Below are 26,318 nucleotides of genomic sequence, written 5' to 3'. Positions count from 1 at the left end.
CTTTCGGGCAGGTGTTTGTGATGTCAAGGTCATTTCTGGCAAGTTCCATTTATATAGAGCCGATGTGAAATGGTTTCAACTAGTGATTTAATATAAAATCGATGGGAAATAGTCCCGGCTAGTGATTTGATCTAAGGTCGATGAAAATGATTTCAGCTAGTAATTTAATATAAATCAGATGGGAAACAGTTTCGACTAGCTATATGAAATTAGGCCGATGGAAAATGGTTCTGGCGAGAGTTGATTCTTGTGTTTGATGCATTTACATCTATTTTTAAATCGTAAGATATAGTCATCATCTCATTGAGATAACAATTATGCTCAGAGATAAAGAATATAAGTGAAAGAAGTAAAACGTAGTTTGGAGAAACCAAATATAATCAGCCTACTCTTTGAAAATAGTTTGTTAATTGTTGTTGAAGGAGCATGAAGTATTGGAGGGAAGTATTGCATTGGGTTATCATTGTTCAAAGGCATGATTTTATCTTTACAGAGAGAAACATTTCTGCAAAAAGTGTTGTCTTTTTGTGTGTGTGAGAGAAGTATTGCTGAATATGGTTAATACAGTGAAGAATTGGGGTTATGGTTATTCAAAGGTGTAGTTTTGTTTCTCTGTGAAGAAAGACGTTTCTTAAGAAAAGTGCTCTAAAGAGTTGCTACTTATTAAAAAAAAAAGGCGTCGGTGGCTGGTTAAAATTTACAACTATGTTTAGGCAATTTTAATTAGGCTTTTAAGGAGGATGAATATGTAATTTAAGCTTCAAGTTAAAGAGTTCATGCTTTTAAGGAAATATCAGTTCTCTAAATTGTGTATTTCACATCTATCTCATACTAATTAATGGTAATATTAAAAAACAATTTCAATAATATTAAAGTATGCATGAGATAAAAATCGTTGGAGAAAAATAAAAGTGTAAAATTGATGAATGATTTGCTACAATTTGTTCAACACTTCTTTCTTATGTAGTACCTCAAATTTCATTGACCTTTAGATTTATTCAACTGTTACAAATCGCCTAGAGATTTTTTAACAAGAAGAAAAGTAGAAAACTTCGAAAAATTAAAATTTAAAAATGAGAGGAAGCCTTCTATTTATAGCTAGCAAATGGTACTCCCTCCATCCCATTTTATATGTCAACTTTTTCGATAAATAGTTGGATCACAATACTTGTTATTTTATAAAAATTATGCATAAATTATCATTTTTCCAATTATACCCTTGATAGAATAGTTAATTAATCTTGTTAATTATTAATAATGTTGACTTACGAAACATTAAATAAGGGTAGAAGGATAAAATTACATAATTTCTTGATGCAAGTACAAAGTAAGTGACATATAAAATGCGACGGAGGAAATAAAATAAATAGGTGTTAATTATGTCTTATAAAAAAAAGAAAATACTCTTCTTCAAAGTCACAACTCTTCATAAAAGTCATAGCTAATCGAAAAAGTCACAACCTTCGACAAAGTCACAATCCTTTAAAAAAGTGACAACTCATCATAAAAGTGATAACCTTTTGAAAAAGTACAACCCTTCAAAAAAAATCTCAACTCATAAAAAAAAGTTACAAATCCTTGAAAAAGTTACAACCTTTCGAAAAAGTCATAGCTCAGCGAAATTGTCACAACCCTTCAATGTAAAAAAATTGTCTAGTTTAAATATAGTCATAGATATATCTATAAAAAAAACTATAAGCATGCCTAAGTGGAATCATCACAAACCAGGATTCCCTTTTAATTTTTTAAATTTTTTAAAACTAGTCTTCTCCTTTCATGAAAAACTGTAACTTTTATTATGAAAATTGCAACTTGTATGAAAAGTTATATCTTTTATGAAAGGTTGTAATTTTTCTAAAAAGTTATAACTTTTCCGAAAATTTGTGACTTTTATGAAAATTTGTGACTTTTTTAAAATGTTGTGATTTTTATGAAGACTTGCTACTTTTATGAAAGGTTGTGAAATTTTCAAAGGATTGTAACTTTTCCAAAGAGTTGCAGCCTTTTCGATAAGACACAATAATCATTTGTTCAGTCCACCCTTTGTTTTCTATAAAGAGAGACTTTCCTCTCATTTCAAAACAACGTTCTTCTTCTGCTTCTTCTAGACAATTAAATACTTGTGTACTTTGTTTCTATTGAATGAACCACAGAAACTATTGTTTTTGTATCAATACTCTGGTGAATAGAATCGTTCTATCTTGAGAGGATCTATTCCTTTAAATATCATATAGGGGGGTAATTTCCTTATGGGAACACTGTGCATTCCATGGTCTCGAATTTTAACATTTTGTTTCATTCTATTTTTAAAGATCCTGATATGTTTTTACCGTCAATTATTTAAGCTTATATTATTAATTATTAATTATTATTTTTGAGTACATGCTTTAAACTTTATTGTTTATGTTTATGCAAAGTTATGTTATAAGGATTTGTTATTAGAGATTAAATAACAAACATTAACTGGGTATCCAAGCAAGTTTTCTATACTGGAATTGTTGAATGAACTATAAAAAAAACTTATAAATCTATAATTTCTTCATCAACAACGTCATTCCTTCACATACAAGGATGTGATTTTGTGTTCTTTAAAAATTCTTCTAAGAGTTAATAACTTCGCATGCCCATATTTTTTTTTGTTTTTATATTGTCGCTATTTTTTTTACTAAATTTTATCAGTGGATATTATGAGTACATCAAGGATTGAAGGTTAATTGAAGTGTTAGTCAAGTTTTTATGGTATGCTATTCCAAAACATAGAAACTTTTCTGGCTAGAATGCTTTGTTATCATCGTTGGATATCTCATAACTTACTCCCTTTAATGTATGTTTTTCCCGCAGTTTTGTTGTTTCATTCAATTGTATTGATTATTTTTTGTTTGGTATACATATTATCTCATTTGGACAAAACTTCTCGTTCTTTTAATGTTCTTTTTTCTCTCTTTCTCATTCGACTCTTCTAAATATTTTTTGTATGAGTTATGACTATTTTCGAAAAACTAATTTGAAGAATATGAAACAAAACCTACTCCAAATAAACGTACTAGCTTAAACTACAAAAGATATGTCTATTAACATAGATTTGTTGTCCTTCATGTCCCAAGTCATTGTTGAGCATTTGAGTTATCTAGGTTAGACTAATTTTTAATTTTTTAATGTTCGAGAATATTTCTTTAACATTAGTCTAGAATCTAACATTTTTATCTACTTGTACTTTCATAATGCAACAATTATACATACATATTTTTGAACAAGTCGTAAAGTTTCATTGATGAAGCATTTAGAAAGGGACTTAGAGTAGTAGTTTATTGAAGAATGAATTTCTAAAAGGGTCAACAATATTACATTTTTGTTGTTTCAAATATATTTTTCTCCTTCTATAAATTTTGTTAGAGTAACAAAGTAACAATAACGAAAAGTTGTGAACGTTTGAACTCAGACAAGTACATTGTATCTAAAGAATATTATCTACGTTGTTGTGGTGTACTTTTTTAACGGTCTTAGCATATTTATAAATAATATTGGTTATCGAAAACTTTCACATAATTATAACAAAAAAATAGAAAAAGTGATATTTAATCGCTACATTAGAACATCACTCAATTTTAACAACACAATTATATCATCAAATGTATATATGATAAATTATATAAAAAATTAAAATTATTAGATACCAAAATATTTTTAATCTTAATTATATATTTACAATTCTTGAGATATTTGATAATGTCAAATTATTTAATTCTGTTGAAATGTTCAAGAAACATACTAATTTTTTTTGCTTATATTAGTCGATTATTGAAAAGGTTGTTCAAAGTTTTAGAAAAATTATTTAAACATTCATAAAGCGCGAATAAATTATCTAGTATATATATATATATATATATATATATATATATATATATATATATATATATATTCTGAGCAATAAATTTGAAATGCAGGAATAAATGATTATTTGTTTTCCCAATTTCATTGCACAAAAAACATCTAGGTACAGGTATCATTCCCTTCTTTTGGAGAACTTCTTGAGTGAGACAAGCCCTTCTAACCACCAATCATGTGAAATATTTAATATTAGTAGGAGTCTCAATCTTTTATAAGGACTTCCTGAGCTTTGAGACTTTCCGATGTGTTGAGCGGCCGTTTTCTTCTTGCAAAATCCATTCACCGAGAGGTGCCGGTTTCGATACCGTTCATTTTGGTTTGTTATCGTTTCAATTTCGGCTTATCCTGGTAAGGAGCGATTAGTAAGGGGTTCGAGAGATGTAACGGGACAGAAATCAAAATTTATCGGTTAGTCTCGGTCCGATAAATATCGATTTCAATCTCGATTCGATTCGTTTAATTTTTTTTAAAAAAAATGAAATAGCTTCTGTAAATAGGGATTCGTTCGGCAACAGATCATGGGGTGGGCCCCACCATCGGTGCTTTCATTCACATTACCCCTTAACTTTTTTTAATACCCCAATGTTTTAGAAACTACATCTTCATTCTTACCTATAAATACCCCGAAACTTTCATTCTTTTCACTCACAAAAATATCATATTCTATTCTCTGAACTGTGTACTCTCTAATCTCTTCTTCTTGTTGAAATTACGAATTTGGTCTTTGAAAATTGGATTTGGAGCTTCAAAATTCAACTTTCAACTTTCAATTTTCGGCTTTCGGTCGTACACATCTACTTTTTTAAGTAGACGTTTGGTATATTCGTTCCAACTTTCATCTCATTTTTTTTATTTAGTTATTTATTTATTTTGCGAGTAATTATTTGCTTGCATTATATTTTTGTATTATATATAATTTACTCACTTTTCATATTTGAATATAAATTTAGATAAAAAAATTATTGAAAAATGTTCAAAAAAAGCATAGTTGAGTCGGTTAATAGTTTGTTAACCTTTAAATCCAACAGTAATAAAAAAATTAAGTTGTTCTTCTAAATCTAAAACTAAAATATTTAGTGTATTAAGAATGAATACGGGTGATTATACACATGTTAATAATACTGTTTTTTTATATTGATAGTATTTGTGGATTAGATCCTTATCATGAATATTTACAAAGAAGGTTTGATAATTTTGATGAGGAATTGCTTGAAGATGATGAACATGATAATGTTAATGATTATATTGATACGCCTACTTTTGATGATGATGAAACAGAGACACCAATGGCTACTAGTAATCCTAGTCCCTGTTCCAATCCTACTCCTAGTTCCGCTCCCTTTCATTGTCCTGCTCTCGTTTCCCCGTACTAACTAGGCCTAATGTAGAACGTGCTAAAAAATTATTTGTGATAAATGTAAACATAGATTGAATCATAAAACTGTAGGAAAACAAGATCGGACAAGACATTTGAGTAATCATTTTATGTCATGTAATAAAAATGAATTTTTGCATACTAAAGTGGTAGACAAAGCTAACAAGAATGTTACCTCTTTCCTCGAATCGCAGGAGTAGGTGGCTCTAATAATGGTCCAAATACATTTAAATCATTCTAATGTTTCTGGCTCTAGTTTACCACAATCATATAGTAGAGAAAAAGATCTTGAAGAATTAGTAAATGATTGTTGTTATGGATTTGCCATTTAGTTTTGCTGAAAATCTCGAATTTATTCATTATATTCAAATTGTGTATAATCCACATTTTAAAGGTTTTGCTAGAAATACAATTAGAAAGATTGAATTTGATTATCGAGTAACATTTTAAATATTTTCATTGTTTATTTTATTATAATAATTGTAAAATAACTACTACTTCTTATATGAGCCATAGTGTAAACGGTAACGATTATTTGATTGTTACTGCACATCGGATTGATGAAAATTGGAGTACGCAAAAAAGAATTTTAGATTATAAATATTGTGAAATGCATAAAACTGGTAGTTATATAGCTCAAACAATTGTAGATGTTTTACAAAACTATGAGATTTGTGATAAAATAAGTAGTGTCCCCTTAGATAATGCTTCAAACAATACAGTTGTTGTTGACATGCTAAAAATGTCTCTTTGCCCTATTTATGATGATGATTTTCATGTTAGATGTGCTGCACACATATATAATTTGATTGTTAGAGATGGTATAACAATGTATGATGATGGTTGCATGAAAGTTGAAAATGCATGTCATTTTATATTTAAATATCAAGTTAAGTCTAGACGTAGAGAATTTCAAAATCGTTGTCGTGAATATAATCTTCCAACTAGAAAAATTCCAAAATCAGTGTCTACTAGATGGAATTCTTTATATGAAATGCTTGAAGTCACTTATGAATATAGAAAACTTTTGTAAATGGTTTGGAATGCTCATAATTCAAATATGACATATAGACTTGATGATAGTGATTGAAATGACGTAAAGGAACTCATAGAATTCTTAAATTTTTTTATGTAACTACAAGAAAAATATCTACACTTTATTATCCAACCGTTTGGTCTGTTTTACCTAATATTTGTGCGATTTCTACTAAATTTTATAAATTTAAAAATAAACCAAGATTTTAAAAATCTATTAACAAAATGGATTGAAAAATTTTAAAATATTTTAATCCTATTTCTCAAATTTATTTAGCCGCTTATTTGTTAATCTCACATTACAATGATGTAGGAGCATCTAGAATTGTTCAAAAAAATAAATTTAAATATGGGTATTGAGAGTGAAGATGTTGAAACACCTAGTTGTCAACATGTTGAAGATATTATAAAAATTGAAGTTAGAAAAATTGTATGACTTATATAACTCTAATATAAATATATTAAGTAATGAAGAACATCAAAGTTCTAGGTATAGATTAAATGAAGGTGATATTGATGATATGTTAGATTTTTATCTTGAACTTTTTCATAATAATATAAATGATTTGATACATATGTTAATCAAAGTATAGAACCTACTAATGATATTCTAGAATGGTGGAGCAATCGCGGCAAAGGATTTCCAAAACTTCAACCGGTGGCTCAAGATGTGTCAGTTATTCAAGCATCTTCAGTAGCTTTAGAAGACGCTTTTAGTGTAGCATGATTTCAAAATTTGAGAGCATAGACATCCATTAGCAGCAGATAACTCGGAGATATCAGTATTATTTAAAGATTGAATTAATGCCTAGATAAGGAATTTTGATTGTTAACCACTACCGACCAAATTTGAAAATAATGTTAACGAAATAATGCAAACAGTGACGACAACGTTGAAGCAATTGAGGGTTTATCTAATTAACCAATTCTCGAACATGTTACTAGAGAAATGTCACATGATTTAAGAAAAAATATCTATGTTAACACGGACTATTAAATTTAAATGTCTAATTGTCTAATAGTATGAGTGTGATAATTCGAAGTCTAACTCAAATAAAACCCTTCCTAGAAGGTGGCCATATAGATTAGATCTTCTAATACTCTACTAATATTTTTGTAGATTAAATTGTACTATTCTATATTTAACCTAAAAAAAAATTTATCATCTTAAATTCAATTTTTAAAGTGTAAAATTTAAACTTTTATAATTATAGTTTGAAAGTTTTGAATTTCAATTTTCAAACTTTTAAAGTAAAAAATTTAAACTTATATACTTTTAAACTTTAAAATTTAAAAAATTGTAAAATTCAAGTTTTTTCAAACTATAAATATAAATTTTTAAATATAAATTAAAAATTTCAAACTACGAATATAAAATTTTAAATTTAAATTCAAACTTTCAAACTATAAATATAAAATTTTAAATTTAAATTCGAACTTTCAAACGGTAATTATAAAATTTTAAGTTTCACACTTTAAAAAAGTTTGAAAAGTATAAATTTTTAACTTTAAAATAATAAAAGTTTTAATAATTAATTGTTTTTAGTAATTTTTTTTTAAAAAAAGTAGCCGTTACTCCCTGCTAAATCGGTCCGGTCCCGGTTCATTAGTGGACCAGGATGGGTACTGCTTCAAGTATCCCGAACTAGCGGTACCTGTCCATCCCAGTTCCGAAACGCCTACCGGCTTGTGGTGCTTGGTTCCGGTCAGTCCCGGTTCCAGTACCGTTGCCAGCCTTGGTCTGGGTATGCACAAAGAATTGCAGAAAATCAATGATGTTAGTGAATTAATTGGAGGTCATAGATCAACTCTATACAGAAAAATAAGACTTCCTACGTTAAACACTCTTAACAGTTTGAACTCTCAGCTATATACACTTAACAAATTGAAACCACCAATTCCACAAACTCGAACTAAAGATTAAAATAAAGAATTACAAAAAAATGCATTACAAATGAACAAGGTTGTACAGAGTAGTCCGTTAACACCCTACCCTACCTGAAACAAATGCCAGAAAAATGTTTGCAGACAGATCTATACACTGCTCTGCATATGGCGATGAGTTTCCGACACACCAAAGAAAATCATCCGATGTGGGGTGCATAAATCAAGCGTCATGATGATCAATCATCCAATCAATCAACAGCCTTTGCACACTTGGGCACCTGTCGCCCAGCATAAGAATGCCATCAGGTAAAGTGTGAGAATCACTTTACTGTTCATGTTTCTATTTATTATCATGAATCATGAGGGCCTTGGATCAGCACAGTAATACGCTTAGAACTGTCTGCGCGCATGGTATCTCCTTTAGATCCAATCTGGGATAAAAAGTCATTTTGAAGATACCTTAAAACTCTTAGCTAACCTGAGTATTCGGAGAAAAACCATGCACAGTATGCAGGCTGATGAAACTAAGAGAGAATCAGCTAGTTTTAAGGAAAAAGCCACCCTACCTCATTTGGTAAATCAAGGGAAAACCATCGCAGTAGAACTCCAAGGTGAACTACAGCAGGAATTAGCTTGAAAAGTAACGGTGTTGTAACCTGCAGAAATACCTTGGAGTTAGCACAACCTAATTACTATAAAATATAACAGTCAACTCTAAATGATGTAGAAAACACCCCCACCAAAAAAAGAAAATAGATTGGCCCATGTAGCATTATAATTTCTCTTCACCAATTATTAGTTCAGATTGCATGAGGTTCATCAGTGCTATTTTGAGGCTAGCTGATAATATCTTGACCAGGCACATTCAAAGATAATAACCAGCAGTAACTTGATGATAGGGAGACTTCCAGAATGTACTAAGAAATAAAACATGCTAAGGAATTTGGGATACTTTTGCAGACCATTCATATGCAGAAAATTGGATGTTGAGACCCCAGACTGAGCTAGCTTGGTTGAGCCCTTTTAGATATACAACTTTTTTTTTGAGGATAGTTACACTAATCTATATATTCACAGGTAAACTACATCCAAAATATGTAGTTCCCCTTCAGAAGGTATTACAGACAAAATCATATTGCCGTCTATCCCCTCTATTTCTTACAAATAATCTAAAACATCCACGATATCTTCTGCTTGGACTAAAATTTTCTGTTTACACCAAAAATAAAATAACGCTAGACAATTCATCTTGATGCTCTGATGTCCATTCTGCTTGTCTTCAAAACACCTCTGATTTCTCTCTTTCCATACGGTCCATCATATGCATGTTGGGACAATCTTCCATCTCTCCTCCTTCGTTGCTGCATTACCATCACTATTCCAACTATTGAGGACTCCTCAAATGTTTCCTGGCTTTACCCAATTATTTTCCTCAAGCTGATGAACATCCTCCAAAGTTGTTATGTCCATTTGCGGTGCAAGAAGAGATTGCTAATCGTCTCCACTTGTTCCCCACATAATAAACATCTTGAACATCGTTGAAATTTCCTTTTGTTCAAATTATTATGTTAACAACTAGCCATATGAAGCAGTTAACTTTGTATAGGATCTTGGTTTACCATATCGTCTTCCTCCCTATGATTTGATCTATTCAACTGTCTACATGCTGAGTTGACAGAGAAATACCTTTCCTCTCTTTCTTCCGCACTATGGTATCCCTTTCTTCAGATAGATTGTTGAATATCGTTGAAGCTGGCCATAATGGCGTAAAAAGTTGCTTCTCTTCCCACTTCCCAATCATTCAAGTTTCTCCTTAAGTTTGGGTTCCACCTTGTCCGGTCAACATCTCTGCAACTGTGGCCTGTTGAAGAATAAAAAGATTGTGGAGAACCGGAAATTGATGTTGTAATGGTGCACCCCCTATTCAGTTATCATTCCAAAAAGAAATCTTTTGTCCATTACCTACTTTGTAGTTAATTCTTCTCTTCAACAGAGGCCATAAACTTCTGATAGCTCTGCCATACATGTTATCACTTGTTCCGAATTTCCACAGCCATTTCATCATTAGACTCTGATTTTGTGCTTTCATATTTCTCGTTCCAACTCCTCATGCTTTCTTTCCCACTGCTTTCTTTCCCATTTAACTAGGTGAAATTTGTTTTTGTCTTCAGTGCCTTGCCAAAAGAAATCTCTTCTAATGTTTTCAATTCTTTTTATCACATTTATTGGTGTTGGGAAGATCCACATAATGTATGCAGGCAGTGCATCTAATACAATGTTTGCCAAGGTGAGTCTTCCTCCTCTAGAATGGTATTGACTCTTCCAATTTGACAACTTCTTCTCACATTTCTCCAGTACACCATTTTGTATTGGTATGGAATTTGCCTTTTGCCCCAAAAGGCATAACCAATTATGTAGTTGGGAGGTTCCCCACCGTCCCTCCTAGCTTTGTGGCATAGCTTTCCAGTTCCATAACTTCATTTTTGGGATAGATGAAGTTTTTCTTCCAATTAATATGCAAACCTGACACAACTTCAAAGATAATGAAGATAGCCCTTAGAATCAAAATATGTACTTTCACTGCATCACAAAAAACTAGGGTATCATCTGCATATGAGTGATCTCCAAGCTATTTACATCACCGGTTTGGAAACCTCTAATCCATCCCTTCACCTTAGCTGTGTGCAGTAACCTATTCAAACCCTCCATTGCCAGAATAAACAAGAAAGGTGACAAGGGGTCACCCTGCCTTAGTCCTCTATGAGAAGGAAAAAAGCCATTCGGTGTCCTGTTTTTCAAGACTGAGAATTTTTTAATGTACTAATACAATGCTTAATCCACTTGATCCATCTAGCTCCGAACCCCATTTTTTCCATCATCTGAATTAGAAAGCCTCATTTAGATGATCATAAGCTTTCTGGATATCTAGTTTGCATAGAATACCTAGTAGCTTACTCCTTTGTCTTGATTCCGCACATTCATTTGCAATTAGAATGACATCCATAATTTGTCTCCCATTTATGAATGCCATTTGTTGTCTATCCACCAGTTTATGGATGGCCTTTTTCAATCTTTCAGCCAAAAGCTTAGCAATAATCTTGTAAACTCCCCCAATCAAACTAATAGGTCTGTAATCATTTAACTTTACTGCTCCAGTCTTCTTAGGGATTTATAGCCACAAAAGTAGCAATGAAACTTTTCTCAAGGATCCTTCCTCATGGAAGTTTTGCACAATTGCAACTAGATCATACTTGATGATCTCCCAACAGTGTTTAAAGAAGTCCATGGAGAATCCATCACGGCCAGGGGCTTTGTCTCCTCCACAAGCTTTGATGCTCTCCAGTATTTCCTTCTCGTCAAAGCCATCAGAGTGATGTTTTCTGCCTCCTTAATCTTGGGGCAATCTCTCATCACTAGTTGAGGCCTCAACCTTTCTGTCTCGTTGTAAAGATTCTCATTGTAGGAGATGATTTCATTGTTTCTCTCCTCTGGCTCTGTCACTATCTCTCCCCTGATTTTCAACTTGTCTATGGTGTTAGCTCTTCTGTGTGCATTTGCTATTCTATGGAAAAAGTTTGTATTTCTTTTTTTTTTTTACAAAAGTACTGTTGTATTCCTCAGCATTAAGGGATGCTGGTCACCTTCAAAAACTTTTACAAGAAGAGAAAATAGAGTGTAGATTTACAAAGCTCCTAAGAAAACGACAAAATCATCCATTTCCTCTTATATTGTTCTCCTTGCACCAAAAAAATAATGTGACTAGACAGCTCTATTTTACATCGTGAATGGACTTAACTTTGTCTTCAAAGAATCTCCCATTTCTTTCTTTCCACATTGTCCACCAAATGCAGGAAAGGTATCATCCACCACCACTTCTTCTGGCTTTGCTGCCACCTCTTCTGATCTAACAGCTCAACAGGTCAGTAAAGAATAGATGCCATAGCTGAGCAGTAAATTTGCAATGCATGAACAAATGGTTATTTGTTTTCCCAATTTCATTGTAAAAAAGCATCTAGGTACAAGTATCCTTCCCTTCTTTTGGAGAACTTCTTGAGTGAGAAAAGCCCTTCTAACCACCAACCAAGTGAAACATTTGATTTCTAGTAGGAGCCTTAATCTTCCATAAGCACTTCTAGAGCTTTGAGGCTTCCCGATGTGTTGAGAGACTGTTTTCTTTCTTGTAAAGTCTGTTCACCGAGAGGATGCCATCTTCTGCGAATTTCCATCTTAAAGAATCTGAATTAGAAGTTGTGCCAGTGAAGACCTCTAGTACATTCAACATGTTTGCCACCCTCTTCACTTCCCAGTCGTTAAGGTATCTTCGAAATGTTAGGTTCCAACCTGGGGAGACCAACATTCCCCCACTGTAGCTTCAGGATTGTAGCGTAATAGCATTAAATTAGGGAAGGATTCTTGCAGAGCGGACTGGCTTATCTAGAGATCTTTCCCGAAGAGAGTTCTGAGCCCATTTCCAACATTGATTCTGGTATTTCCTTGTATTTCTGTCACCATATTTCAACAAAGTTGCCCTGGATCTTTGCCTACATGCTATTTCTTTCATGTTTGACTGTCTTCAAATTCCATGTTGAGGGTAAGCCTTGAGGCAATCTCCTCCTCCACTAACAATCTTTGCTGATGTATCCTATCCAACTCAACAATTTGGGTTAGGGTATTTTGTTTCTGAATTTTTAGATTACCTTGGATTGTTGTGCTTCATTCCTTCAGCTTTATTTTCAGTGCCTTTAATTTGGCCCCTAGAATATAATCAGGTTTCCCAGTGTAGTTGAAATATTTCCACCAGGTCTGGACCTTACAATTGGAATCTTTTGTATGTAACCACCAGTTCTCAAATTTGAAGTATGACTTGTTTCCCACTCACTAGTGTAGCAACAATGGTGTATGATCACAGATGACCCTTTGTAAGGTGGACTGGCATCATATCCCATTCTTCAGAAAAGAGGAATCTGTCCAGCCTTGCCCCAATGATGTCTATCTCCCTTTCTACAAGTGTATCTGCCCCCCACTAGTTCAGGATCAACTAGTTCCATATCTTCAATATACTCAGAAAAGTCTGTTATTGCTTTGTTAATTCTATTACAACTCTTCTTTCCCGAGGGATGTCTTGTAGTGTTGAAGTGTCCACAGAGCACCCAAGGGCCTGAGGTTAAGTCCCTAGCTGCTCCAATTTCCCACCATGTTTCCTCCTTTTTTGCCTGTCATTACGAGCATAAACTCCTGTCAAGTGCGCACTTGACAATCCTGGTTCTTCCACGTAAAACTGCAAGTAACTGTGTACATGCCCTGACTGCTAATTACTCCTTCCCGTTCCCTTGTGTCCCAAATGATCAGTACTCCACCTCTACTACCACTAGCTTCTAGTTGAACGTAGTTTGACCATCTATTTTCCCACACTTCTTTCATCAATTTTCCAATGTCTCCTTCTAACTTAGTTTCCTGTAATCACACTATATCAACCTTCCAATATTGCAACAATTTTAATTCTTTTTGAGAATTCAGGATTGCAACAATTTTTTTTAACCATACTTCTCTTTTTTGCCCAGTTTAACCCCCTAACATTCCATGATACTATGTTCAACTTCATTGATTCTTGATGGCTAGATATCCCCCCCCCTCCCCCCCCCCAAAAAAAAAAAAACAAAAACTTCTGCTGTAATTACTTATGAATTGGAATCTATCAATAGCCTCTTCAACTCATACACCCCTTATATTTTTATTTTATTGACTCATATTTTCTGCAGTAATTTCTGGTCTGCACATCAATTGGAGGAAAAGTCACATTTTCCCAATCAATGAGGTGAATAGAATCCAACAACTTATAGAAGTCTTGGGAAGAGAGATAGGGCAGTTGCCAACTATCTATTTGGGGATGCCTCTAGGAGCAAAGAGCAAAGTCAAAGAAATTTGGAAAGGAGTGGTGGAGAGATGTGAGAAGAGACTGTCTAGATGAAAAGCACAATACTTGTCAATACTTGTCAAGAGAAGGGAGATTAATTTTGATCAATTCAGTCTTGGATGCCTTGCCAACTTATTTGATGACAATTTTCCCTATTCCAGCTAAAGTAAAGGAAAGAATTGATGCCATAAGGAGGAAATTTTTTGTGGAACAGAGAAAAGGAGTACAAAGGATTCCATTTAGTTGAAGGTAAGACTGTCATCCTATCAAAAAAACAGGGGGCTTTAGGCATCAGAAATTTGACAAAACATAACAAAAGCTTGCTTACAAAATGGCTGTGGAAATTCCCGAAAGAAGTGGAGACTTTGTGGGTGAGGGTGATCCAAGCAAAATATGAGAAGGAAGATTTTTGGAAGACAAAATAAGTATTTTCTGCTTACGGCATCAGTCTGTGGAGGTCAATCAGAAACTTGGGGCATGTTTTCTTTAAAAGAACAAGCTTCAATGTAAAGAGTGGAAGGAAGATCATGTTTTGGGATGATGATTGGTTAGGACATGGCAGTCTCAAGCAACTTTTTCCAGATATTTACCTACTAAATCAGCAACAGGAGTCTACTCTACAAGAAATATGGACTCCTCAAGGGTGGAAAGACTAGCTGAATTTTATGGCACCTTAGATCAGTATACAGGACCAAAGGAAGGAGATGATACTCTCAGATGGAAGTGCCAAGACAACAGTTTATTCACAGTCAACTCTGCTTATAAGAGTTTGAATCAGATGATGACTCAAATCAGTTTCCTGCCCTGTAAGCTTATATGGAAAGTAAAATTTCCCTACAAAGTGACAGTGTTCACTTGGATGGTAGTGAAAGAACAAGCTTCAATGTAAAGAGTGGATGGGATCATGTTTTGGGATGATGATTGGTTAGGACATGGCAGTCTCAAGCAACTTTTTCCAGATATTTACCTACTAAATCAGCAACAGGAGTCTACTCTACAAGAAATATGGACTCCTCAAGGATGGAAAGACTAGCTGAATTTTATGGCACCTTAGATCAGTATACAGGACCAAAGGAAGGAGATGATACTCTCAGATGGAAGTGCCAAGACAACGGTTTATTCACAGTCAACTATGCTTATAAGAGTTTGAATCAGATGATGACTCAAATCAGTTTCCTGCCCTGTAAGCTTATATGGAAAGTTAAAATTCCCTACAAAGTGACAGTGTTCACTTGGATGGTAGTGAAAGAGGCTGCTCTACCTCAAGAAAACCTCATGAAGAAGGGCATAAAAATGTGTCCAAGATGTTTTTTTTTCTGTGAGCAAAAGGCAGAGATAATCAACAATATGATTTTACACTGTAAAGTGGCTAGCCAACTATGAAACTTGTTTACACTGTAAAGTGTCTAGCCATCTATTGAACATGTTTACTAATTTTAGAGGCATAAGGTGGACTGTGTCTAAAAGGTCAGGTCAGGCTCTAGTAAGCTGGAACTATATGGGGAGTGGTAGCACAGACAAACACAGATGGAAAATTGTCCCAGCAGTGATATGGTGGACCATATGGAAAGAGAGAAATTCGAGATGTTTTGAAAGTTTCAGCAGTCCTCTTCATAGGATTAAAATGAACTGCATTATCACTTTTTGCTATTGGTGTAGTTCGAAATATATAGATGATCCTGTAGCGAACGACATCTTAGGATCCTTGTAAGATGAGATAGGACCTAGAGATCGATTTTCCTTTTTTGGGTTGCTGAGCCTACTCAGTTGTATGTAGACTCTGTGATGTAAATTTTTGGGATCCCAGCCTTAGTGCTGAAGATTTATATAAAAACTTGTTACCTTTGTCAAAAGAAAAAATAATTCCCCTTTTTTCACTGCACTTTCTTGCTTGTTGTTGTCTATCTTCAACAATAATTCTTTTGATGTTTCTTTCACATCCTTGGAAATCTACTCCAAATTGTCTTCGTTTGTATGCAATCAATTACTCGAGTTTCTCCTTCTCCTAACAGGTTCCCCGTCTCTTCACCGCTATTAGAAATTGTGTTGTCTTGTGTATTGGCCAATATTTCGATGTTTATTATGTGCACCAGTTGGGCTTCTGAATTAGAGCCTTTATATTGGAAAATAGTAATTGGGTCCAGTATAGGCCCAATTGATCTGTTCTTTCAATTTGGCCCAAAGTTGCTGAGGAGACCCTTTTCCCCCTTCCATGTGTTACAGTTTTCAAGCCACCTTCCTTGGATGTCCCCACATGTGACAGCTGTGGAAACGTCACTTCTTTCACCAGAAAGGATTCATGCTATGGATTGTCATCTGTACAACACCTTGAATCCTCCTTCGTCTCTTCTTTCTTTACCATCACCGACGTCTCACACCATATCGGAATTTGGTAGACGAAACCTTCACCGTTAATCTCCATCTCTCTCGGAACTCTTGCTTGATCTCCCTTCACTAGTAACCTCCATCTCTCTCGGAACTCTTGCTTCGTCTCCCTTCACCTTGATGCGAGCCCAATGAAGACGAATGTTCAGTGTGGTCTCCTCTTCCATCTCGATAAAGCCTCCGCATCTCTCTTCGCTCAGTTTAAAGATTTCCTCTGACCACAGATTCAGAGAAAGCCCTAAAACTCTGATCCATACCCAGTCCTTCCTGATTTCCATTGGCCAGCATCCCATAGTTGGTTATTACCATTCTAGCTTCAGTGGCATTCTCCTCCAAGACCATTCCCCCTCCATAGCTTGCTATGCTGTCTTTTATGACAGGAACTTGAACAGAAACATGCTGTCATTCATAGCATATACATTGATGCCTCTGTGTCTTCCAGGTGTTACTTTTGCCCATCATCTCATATCGTCCAGTTATGGCATTTCAGAGAAGCCATGTTGAGACTTGCCGTCTATGAACCTGTTCAGTAGATCCCTGTTGAAGGTTTTCGTCTCTCCAGAGATCTTGATGCCACTTGCTCTGTTTCGTATCTTCGCCTTCTTTGTGCTCTCTGTCATCTACTAGACTTGAAGGCATTTTTGTATGAAGATTCAAGTTTCTTAGTAGACACTTGCTGCTGCTCCTGTATTCTTTCTGGTTCATATATAGACTTCGCTATTTTGTGAGCAATATTCCCCCATCCCCCACTGAAATTACTGCTTTGTTTTGTCGTTGTATGGCTATAAAGCTGATGTATCTTCCATTCTTTTTGTTTTTATGAGTGCAAAAAAAATCTCTGAGAAGTGGTCTTTTGTTTTCTATCTCCTAACTACATTTCCCTGTTCCTTTGATGCTTCAATAAATGCTGGTGTTAGCATCTCAGGACTTTATTGGCTGATTTTAACTCTCCGCAATAGGTATCTCCTCTGTTCCAACCATTCGTACAATGATTCTGCTTCCGTTTGACATTTTGTGATCTCATCGACTTAAAAATAGCACTGTAGTAAATGCTATTTTCCCCTGTTGAGCAAGACTTTAACATCTTACTGGAAAAAGTCCCCCTGAAAAGGAAAGTGATTTGAAATTCAAACTACAGGCAGGTTGACCTCGATTCTTGTGCCTGAGCATTTTTCACAAGATATACAACTTAATGATACTCTCACATTCTACTTTTGTTCTTTCCTTTCCTTCTATATTTGACCTAAATAAACTTATGTGGGAACCCTTTTATTTGTTTTGGCTAAAACCGAGGGAAAATAGATTATGTAATCTACAAACATTTTGTCATTCCATTTAGAAACTTCTAGTGCCCTTTTTCTGCAAATAAACCTGTCTGCAGCTAACTCACCTTGAATTTGGCCACACAATGTACAGTGGACTAATATCAATGCAGCTAATATTGGTAAAGATATCTAGGAAGAAGCTTCAATCTTTAATATTTTTAATCCAAATCATCGCTCAAGAATTTCCATTACTAACCCTACCAAAATGTAGTCAAGGAAACCCCTTAATTCAACTCTTAAGTTCAGCATGCAAAATTGCCACAAGTCTGAAGCATCTTTCAGATGCAGCTGCTCTCTCAAAACAGCACGGGTATTGAGCATGCAACAACAGCACCTTTGAGTCGGCCAGTTAAATAAAAAGCATTCATTGGATCGGTCCACTTTCCACATCCCGGTCCATGCAAACGGACACTTTTATAGAATTACTTTACTCATCGAAGCATAAACCATCCAAAACGAGATATATATATATATAGAGGCAGATTAATGCTATGCCCTTCCATTAGCGCATCAAGACTTGTGCTCACAACCAAAGGATGCACAAAGGAAAGTTTTCACCATGTATCTCAAACACTCAAAAAGTGCAGTATGTTCGGAGATGCAATGCCCAGAACCCATTTAACATAAATGCCAACAACCAAAACAGACTTAGTGAGAATCTATATTAGTCACAAAAGCGAGACTAAAGGCACATTTCTATTATTGTCAAAAATGGAGAGAGCAACACATTTTACATACCAGGCTAAGTGCAGTTGTTCCCAGAAGCAGCATATACACTTTACCCTGCAGCAGTGACCAAATTCCATCACTCATCTCAAGGTCATCAGTTCATAACATCAACCTAGATTAAAAATACATAAAGAAGTGGCAACAAGCAAAGCATTACGAGTAATTTGACTTGATAAATTTTGATTTCATGTGTCACACAGATTTCCTTTGTCGATAAGGTAAGTTATTTTGTTTATGTAAAAGAGGAAACCCCATATACAAGATACCGGTTTCTAGTAAGAACAACCTATCTCTGTACAAATAGGGACCTCATGAGTGCAAAAGGAAATTAGAAACCAGGGACTACCCTTCAAATATATAAAATAATCTGTAATCCCAATCTCCTAAACAAAAGTTCCTCCTTAATGCTACTTAAAATAACACAAAATCATATTAGCATACAAAGTAAAGAATTTTTTTTTACAATGACATCGTATTAGCATACAAACTAACAGAAAAAAAATTTACTTTTGAGGAGCAGAGTACTTTAAATTAAGCACTACCTCAATTAGATGAACATTTGAAGCGCGACTGAGAAGAACAAATGCAAACTCCCCTATTTGAGCCAGAGACATACCAACCTGGACATACCATTCAGACAAAGAACTTGTAATGCAAAACCAGAGGAACAAATACAGAGTTCAACAACTGTTATATATAGGACATTAAACATTTTTTAGGTGGACATAAACAATTCTGAATACATCATTTGGAAACCCTTCACATCCAAACCCTCCTGCCCAGGGGCCACTGTGGTATTCTCCACTTAATCTCCTTGATGACACGGGTCAACCCAAACTCCTGGTTGGAGGTGAACGGGACCTAACCACTAGAGCAAACTCTCTGGCAAAACAATTTGGACTACTTACAAGAAGTGCAGCTTTGTTTGTGTAGCCAAAACCCTTGACCACTGCAGCAACCACAATAGTTTTTATGATGACGACCAATATAACAGCTGCCAGTAAAATATCGATATGATTCCAGAGAAAATGAACATGGATAAGCATTCCAATGCTGGATAGAAAAAGAGCAGCAAAGAAGTTCCGGATTGGTTCAACCTGCAACAAATAAAAATACCACTAAGAGGCAAGACCCATGACATGTGGATATGACACAACAATCTAAGCAGAAACTAAGAACTAGTTTAAGACTGAGAACACAAATTTCAACACGTCTACACTTCTCCTTAAACTGTTGCAGCAACTTTTCACTCAGAAGTGTATGCTGAGGATTCAGGGCTCAACAAAAATGATGATGAATCACCCACTCTTCTTCCACTCATCCCAATCAAAACTAGGATGTTCTCAAAGCTGGAAGACTATTTTCTCATGCCATCATAAATCTCAATCCAATTGGAAAAAAAAGTGCCGGGAACGAAAAATCATGATGGAACAATTGACTAGAGGTGGAGAAAATATTTTGATAAAAAGGGTGCTTGAATCCTTGGAATTTTATTTTTTTTGAAACTGGTATCTTGTGTGTATTTCTATAAATGAACAGGACAGTACATGGATTATACTGAAACCATATATACAATTTGACTATCAAAAAAATGAAGCTATTCTGACAATCTAAATTGAATATAGCACATCAAAATCCCAATCAAAACTAGGATGTTCTCAAAGCTGGAAGACTATTTTCTCATGTCATCTTAAATCTCAATCCAATTGAAAAAAGAAGTGCCGGGAACGAAAAATCATGATGGAACAATTAACAAGAGATGGAGAAAAGATTTTGATAACAAGGGTGCTCGAATCCTTGGAATTTTTTTTTTTGAAACTGGTATCTTGTGTGTATTTCTATAAATGAACAGGACAGTACATGGATTATACTGAAACCATATATACAATTTGACTCTCAGAAACTGAAGCAATTCTGATAATCTAAATTGAATATAGCACATCAAGAATTTATACACTTTCTCCTGAGTAGGAGTGTTGACACCAAAAATAGAAGAGCAAAAGACAGTTCAACTTGATCTTTTGAATAGAGTTGCTCATATTCTCGAAACGTCTGGAATTCTTGTGTTTCCAGATTGTCCACCAAATACTAGCCAGGACAATTCTCCATCTTCTTCTATCCTTTGCCATCAATCCTACTCATATTCTCGAATCATCTGGAATTCCTGTGTTTCCTTTTGTTCATTTCCTCATATTTTGCTCCAGAACTTCAGATCCCTAATTCCCAGTCCCCCCTTCTTTTTGCTCACTGTTTAAACCTACCATTTTACCAAATGAAAGCCTTCATCATCGTTGTTTCTCCTTGCCAAAGGAAATATCTTATGGTTTCTAGTCCTTAAATAACTCTAGTTAGACATGAAAACTAAGATATCATATATGTACGGAGGGCATCTAACACAGCGTTTATAAGTACAAGTCTTCCTCCCAAATACAGATACTGAAGACTTCCACCAAGTTAGTTTCTTCTCACATTTCTTGCTGATACATTTCCAAATTTCCTTGGATTTTGACTTTTCCTAAAAGGCATACCAAGGTAGACAGCGGGCAGGGAAAAATTGAAGTGTTCCATGTTTGTGGATTATTGATAGGTAATAGGGAGCTCTTCCTCCAATTGATGTGAAGACCAGAAACACTATCAAACAGAATCAGAATCACCTCAAAAACTTAAGTTGCTCCTCATTGGTATAACAGAAAATAAAAGTGTCATTTGCATATTGCAAATGAGTAATCTCCGACTATCCCACATCATGATTATTCCTCCTCTGGTACCACTGGCTTCCAGACAAACAAACTTTGTCCATCTTCCTCCCCCGATCTGCTTAATGTGATCCTGACAGTTTACTTCTAATTTGTTTCTTGCAAAATAGTATGTCTGCTTTCCCGTCTAAAAGTTGGTTCTTGACGATTCTTTTCTTCCCATGACCATTCAATCCCCTCACGTTCCATGACTCTATTTTTAGCTTCATTGGTCATTCTGAGTTTTCCCCTTCTCCTTTGATGTGCCTCCACCACTTTTATATTTTATATCAAAGGTGATCAGATTTTTCAGTTCTAGCGGCTTCTGATTTTCTTGATATCTGTGATTGGTTCCATTCTTCTCGCTTGCCTACTCTCATCAATTTGCATAAGTAGTTCAAGAGTTCCCTTCTCTTGCCTTTAAAGTCAATTCCGAACATCTTACTGAGTTTAAGCAAATTTTGTCTTACCCAAGCAGTCGCTACTGGCTCCTTCTCCAGAAGTGCTTCGTCCTGTTCTGCTTATACTACAGATACATCTTCTACTTCCCACAGATCCCCATTGATTGATGGGTCAAAATTTGATAATTGTTGAAGTTGTGCCATCGATTGACGCCATGACTGATTCCATACATACCCTAGATTTCTTCCAGGTCCACCCTCCATGAAGTGTCTGCTCAGCCATATTCCTATTGGGGAATTCAATAAGGAAAGTGTTTTCTATCATCTCGTAGATGTTAACCCCAAAAACTTTCTTCCAAAGCTGATGATCCCCATTTCCTAACCTTGGAGAGGGTAAGCACCTCAGAGTCAAGATTTTGCCAAAGTTTCCTGTGATACATCAAGCAAACGCCTGTCGTACTTGATTATAGCAGTAGTGGAAACCAACTGGCTTTTGCTTTCTGGAACTTTAAAGGTATATGACTGCCATTTACTGTTCTCAACAACCTTGGCATACGAGTTGTTAGTATCAACCATTCTGTGAGGAGCTTTTGATTTTCTTGGTGGTGAGTAATTAATGAAGTTTCCTATCTTGAGTGCAATGTCTTTCCAACAAGCACTGAAAGCTTCTGGCAGTATAACTACAGCTCTGTCAGCTCCTTTAGAGATGAGACTCATAAATCTTCCATGAGCATAAAACTTCCTTGTACTAAAATACTCTACCGTTTGGATTGGTCCTTCATTCTCCATTGCCTCACGGAATTCTTGTTGTCGTCTGAGGCTTCTTTCAGGACAAAACAAATCCACTCCATCACTTTTTTGCTAAAAGTTATTCTTCTCATCATGTTTCTACTAGCTCCATCAAATCAAACCAGACTTCCTCGCCAGATGTCCATCTGGGTAATATCGAATGACTTGAAACCGGCATGGAAAATAAATCCTATTTTCCCCCATGTTTGTGGAAGGGAGCTGAGGTGAAGGGAGGGAGAAAGCTATCGGCCTATAGCAGAAGGAGATAGCTAAGATTGTTTGAAGTCTCTTAATTACTTAGCTCATTTCTTTTGGGGATTAGAGCTATGAAAGTTGCATTAAAGTTCCTTTCACAGACGTCCTGCTCATGAAACCAAAATGCTTCCATAATATCCTGCTTTAAAATTTCCCAACAGTTGAGGATTAAAACCATAGTAAAGCCATCACACTCTGGGGCTTTATCTCCTACACACAGCTTCAAGCATTAAGAGAATTCCTACCTTTAAAAACTGGTTTCCAATGCCTCCTTTTCTTCCGCTGAAATAGCAGTTTACAAAAGAGCAAGTAGGTCTCCATCTCTCTGTTTCTGTGTAAAATTCTCGAACAAATCAATAATCGCCTCCTTAATTCTTGCTGGATCTTTAGTTGTTTCCCTTTGAATGACCAACTGATCAATGTTGTTATATCTTGTGAGCATTCGCTGTGTTGTGGAACAACTTAGTGTTTGTCTCCTTTTTTAGCCATAGTGTCCTACTGTTCTAGACCTGTCAGCAAGCAATTTCTTCATGTTTGATGAAGTCCTCACACTCTACCAATATTGCAGTCTTCTTTACAACCTCCTCCTCAATCATAATTCTATTATCAAGAATTGCATCCAATTAGGCAATTTTCCAAGTAGACTCAGATTTTCTTGGTAACTTTTACTCCGTTCCTTAAGCTTTGCTTCGAGGGCTCTGAATTTGCAAGCCAGAATGTATACTGGCTTTCCTGAATTAACAAAAGAGCTCCACCAGTTCCTGATCCAGTCAACAAAGCCTTGAATCCCCGACCATCACTTTTCAAACTTGTAATAAATTTTCTTTGCTCCCAGATCCCGCATTGCAATGCTACTGGAGAGCAATCTAAAAACACTCTCTGCATTAGGCATTTAGGCTCTGATATTACTGTACTAGTTGGTCATTCTTCTGAAATGAGAATTTTGCCAATCCTAGAGGCAATCAGTTGGTTACCACCTTCCAAATTAAGATCAATCAGGTTCACGTCTTTCTATCAAGTCAGAACTCCATTTATCTTTCTGTGCAACTCCTCTCTGAGGGGTACCCGGAGATATTAAAGCCCCGACACTTCCATCAAACCACTGACTGCACTGCTTTCATCATAGACTACTCTTCTTCCAATGTCACAATTAGGAGAACCAGACACACCTAATATGGCATGAGAAATCCTGAAGTTGTGCTTCAAAATTGCACAGGATTGTGTGAGCTCCAATTTACAGAACCTGCACTTTCTATACTCTGCTATCCCACAATTGGAAAATTCTCCCTCTTGTGCCACTAGCTCTTGAAGTTGCATACTCACCCATCTACCTCCCCAAATTTGTTTAACCAAATCCTTCATGTCCCCCTCTAGTTTTGTTTCCGGGAAACAGATGATGTATGCATTCCAATCCAGAACCAAACTTCACTAGTCTTCTTTAATCCCTTCCATTCAGCCCCCTTACATTCAATGATATTAATTTGAAATTCATGGATCAATTGCCATCAAACTCCTCCCTAGCTTTTATGGCCATTGCTTTTGAATTTCACATCAAAGGTAACTAGGCCTTTCTGTTCTTAAGCACCGTTGAACCTAGATTTCTTAAAATCAGTGACCTGCTCCATCTTTCTTGTGTTTGCTACTGTGTATTTGCATCAAAAGCTCTGAGACCTCCTCTTCATGCCCTTGAAAATTCACCCCTGGCATTTTGCTCAACTTGATTAAATATTGGTGTACCAAACTGTTTCATCCATTCTTTGTCAAGAGAAGAGGCTTCTTTTTGTATGAGAAGGGTTTCCACATCTTCCAACTCCCAGTTTTCATCTTCTAAAATTGAGTACACTCGACCAGTTTGAGCATGCAGTTCGAGAGGCATACACTTCTCATATCTGACACCAAGCAGATTTCCTTGCACCAGGATGCAATCCAAAGCGCAGCACAAAACATCTTTTAAGCCACTGGCCACATGAACATTGCTTCTATATCTGGAAAAAGTGAGAGCATAAAAAGTGATGCTCATCAAAGCTCGATCCCAAACTCTAGAAATTCAGAACATGAGGAGTATCGGGTGGCCCAAACAATCCAATAGATTCGAACAACTGGTGTTTGTAACTTAAATGCCTTTAGATAAGGAAGAGGATTCTGAAATTCAATTTTAAGGATTTTAAATTTCACAGTAATGTTTTCCAACTTTTAGGTTTGAACCAATCAAGATGTTGACAAATTTTAGTTGATAAAGAACTACCAGGGTGATCATGAATTCTGAACTCTTTGAATCCAGTGGAAATTTTAACAATTTGATACAGCTAATTGTGAATTGAGGATCTTAAACCTTGAGTAGCATACGTCCTTTATATTCATGCCAACTTATTCTATTTCATGAGAAAAAGCAGCCAGTAAATCAATCAACTACGTATCCAATCCCAAACTAGTAAGATCAGTTATATAATTATCTGAATCTAGCTCTCTATTCATCGTAGGCTTTATACCAAAGGATTGAATTCTAAGGTAAATTAGGAGTTCTTTAGGAAATACAGATTCTCCAAGTAACCCACTTCTCTTTTCTTTTTCTTTTTCTTTTGATAAGGTAAATAACACTTCTCTTTACACGGATGTACACTCCCTATGCAGGCTGAAAAGGACCCTGGCAAACAATGGAAGATTTAAGACCAAAAGGCAGTGGGCGCATGTAAAGTACATAAGGTTGTACCTGTTCAAGAGTATGCTGAGCCAGATCAGTAGTTGATATCATCACTCCAGCAGCAAAAGAACCCAGTTCGAGACTTAAACCCAGCTTATCACTACACTGACAAGATGCAACAACTCATTTTAGTCAGCCATGTGTGCTTACTACTAGCATATGCTTGAGAAGTGATTAATTGAAAAGCTATCAGGATGAATAGTTAAAGGAAAAAGGGAAGTCAGAGCGATAGGAAAGGAAGACAAACCCCAGCAACAAGCAAGCAGAAAGCCACAGATGCAAGTTGGTACAGTTCATTAGTCTGCATATTGTTCTAGTAAATCAGAGATTCAAAGTAACCCAAGGAAACAAATGTGACAGTAATCATGCGTTATTCAAGCAGAGGTAAAGTCACCTGTGATGATAGGCCTATCATCAGTCTAAGAAACCAAGGTACGCAAGTGCGGCATAACATTGACAAAATGGTCAAGAACATTAACAGAACCACCAATCTGTAATCCAAAGCACGTCGCAAATTAAGGGAATGATGTATCTCTAAGACATTCAATAAATTTAATAGCGTCGGAAAGTCGAAACGAAAATCAGGAAAAAAAAATTGCAGGTAGAGAGGGATAATCAAAAACAGAATTTTAATTGTATATACAACAAAATGAAATGAGCCCCAGAATATTTAGTTCGTCTCTCTTTTATATCAGATATACGTCTTAGGCCCCCATAAAAATATGCTTATGGTGAAAATAACATCATGACATAGCATGACAAGTTAGTTCGGAAGATCAAATGAAAGCTACACCAGCAATATCAGGTCCAAACTAAGATGAAATGACTCAGTAGATGACTTCTATTTGGTCACACAAGTTCATCTAATGCAGGACAGAGTTAACCCAAACGTGTCTACA

At 35.5% G+C, this 26,318-nt stretch overlaps 1 protein-coding gene across 10 annotated transcripts in view; it reads right to left on the bottom strand.

The window, feature by feature from the left end:
• Positions 1 to 6,820: 6,820 nt before the first annotated feature.
• The window catches only part of LOC101267116 (K(+) efflux antiporter 4), a 35,941-nt gene continuing 16,443 nt past the window's right edge, over positions 6,821 to 26,318 (bottom strand). For 6 of the 10 annotated variants that reach the window (XM_069298059.1, XM_026031186.2, XM_026031188.2 and 3 more), the window contains 8 exons: positions 25,814 to 25,910; positions 25,667 to 25,720; positions 25,429 to 25,524; positions 19,447 to 19,635; positions 19,081 to 19,158; positions 18,548 to 18,592; positions 8,752 to 8,841; positions 8,146 to 8,616 (listed from right to left, as the gene is read on the bottom strand). In XM_069298059.1, the coding sequence (XP_069154160.1) occupies positions 8,536 to 8,616; positions 8,752 to 8,841; positions 18,548 to 18,592; positions 19,081 to 19,158; positions 19,447 to 19,635; positions 25,429 to 25,524; positions 25,667 to 25,720; positions 25,814 to 25,910 (730 nt within the window). In that variant the 3' untranslated portion in view covers positions 8,146 to 8,535. Of the gene's footprint in view, positions 6,988 to 7,240; positions 8,040 to 8,145; positions 8,617 to 8,751; positions 8,842 to 18,547; positions 18,593 to 19,080; positions 19,159 to 19,446; positions 19,636 to 24,590; positions 24,704 to 25,428; positions 25,525 to 25,666; positions 25,721 to 25,813; positions 25,911 to 26,318 lie in introns of those variants that run through there. The other 4 variants (XM_026031187.2, XM_069298057.1, XR_011221333.1 and 1 more) reach the window with 3 other exon arrangements.

This window comes from Solanum lycopersicum, chromosome 5 (assembly GCF_036512215.1).
Source record: "Solanum lycopersicum chromosome 5, SLM_r2.1".
NCBI lineage: Eukaryota > Viridiplantae > Streptophyta > Magnoliopsida > Solanales > Solanaceae > Solanum > Solanum lycopersicum.
The sequence above is the reverse complement of the archived record's forward strand: the minus strand, read 5'-3'. Positions and strand labels throughout refer to the sequence as shown.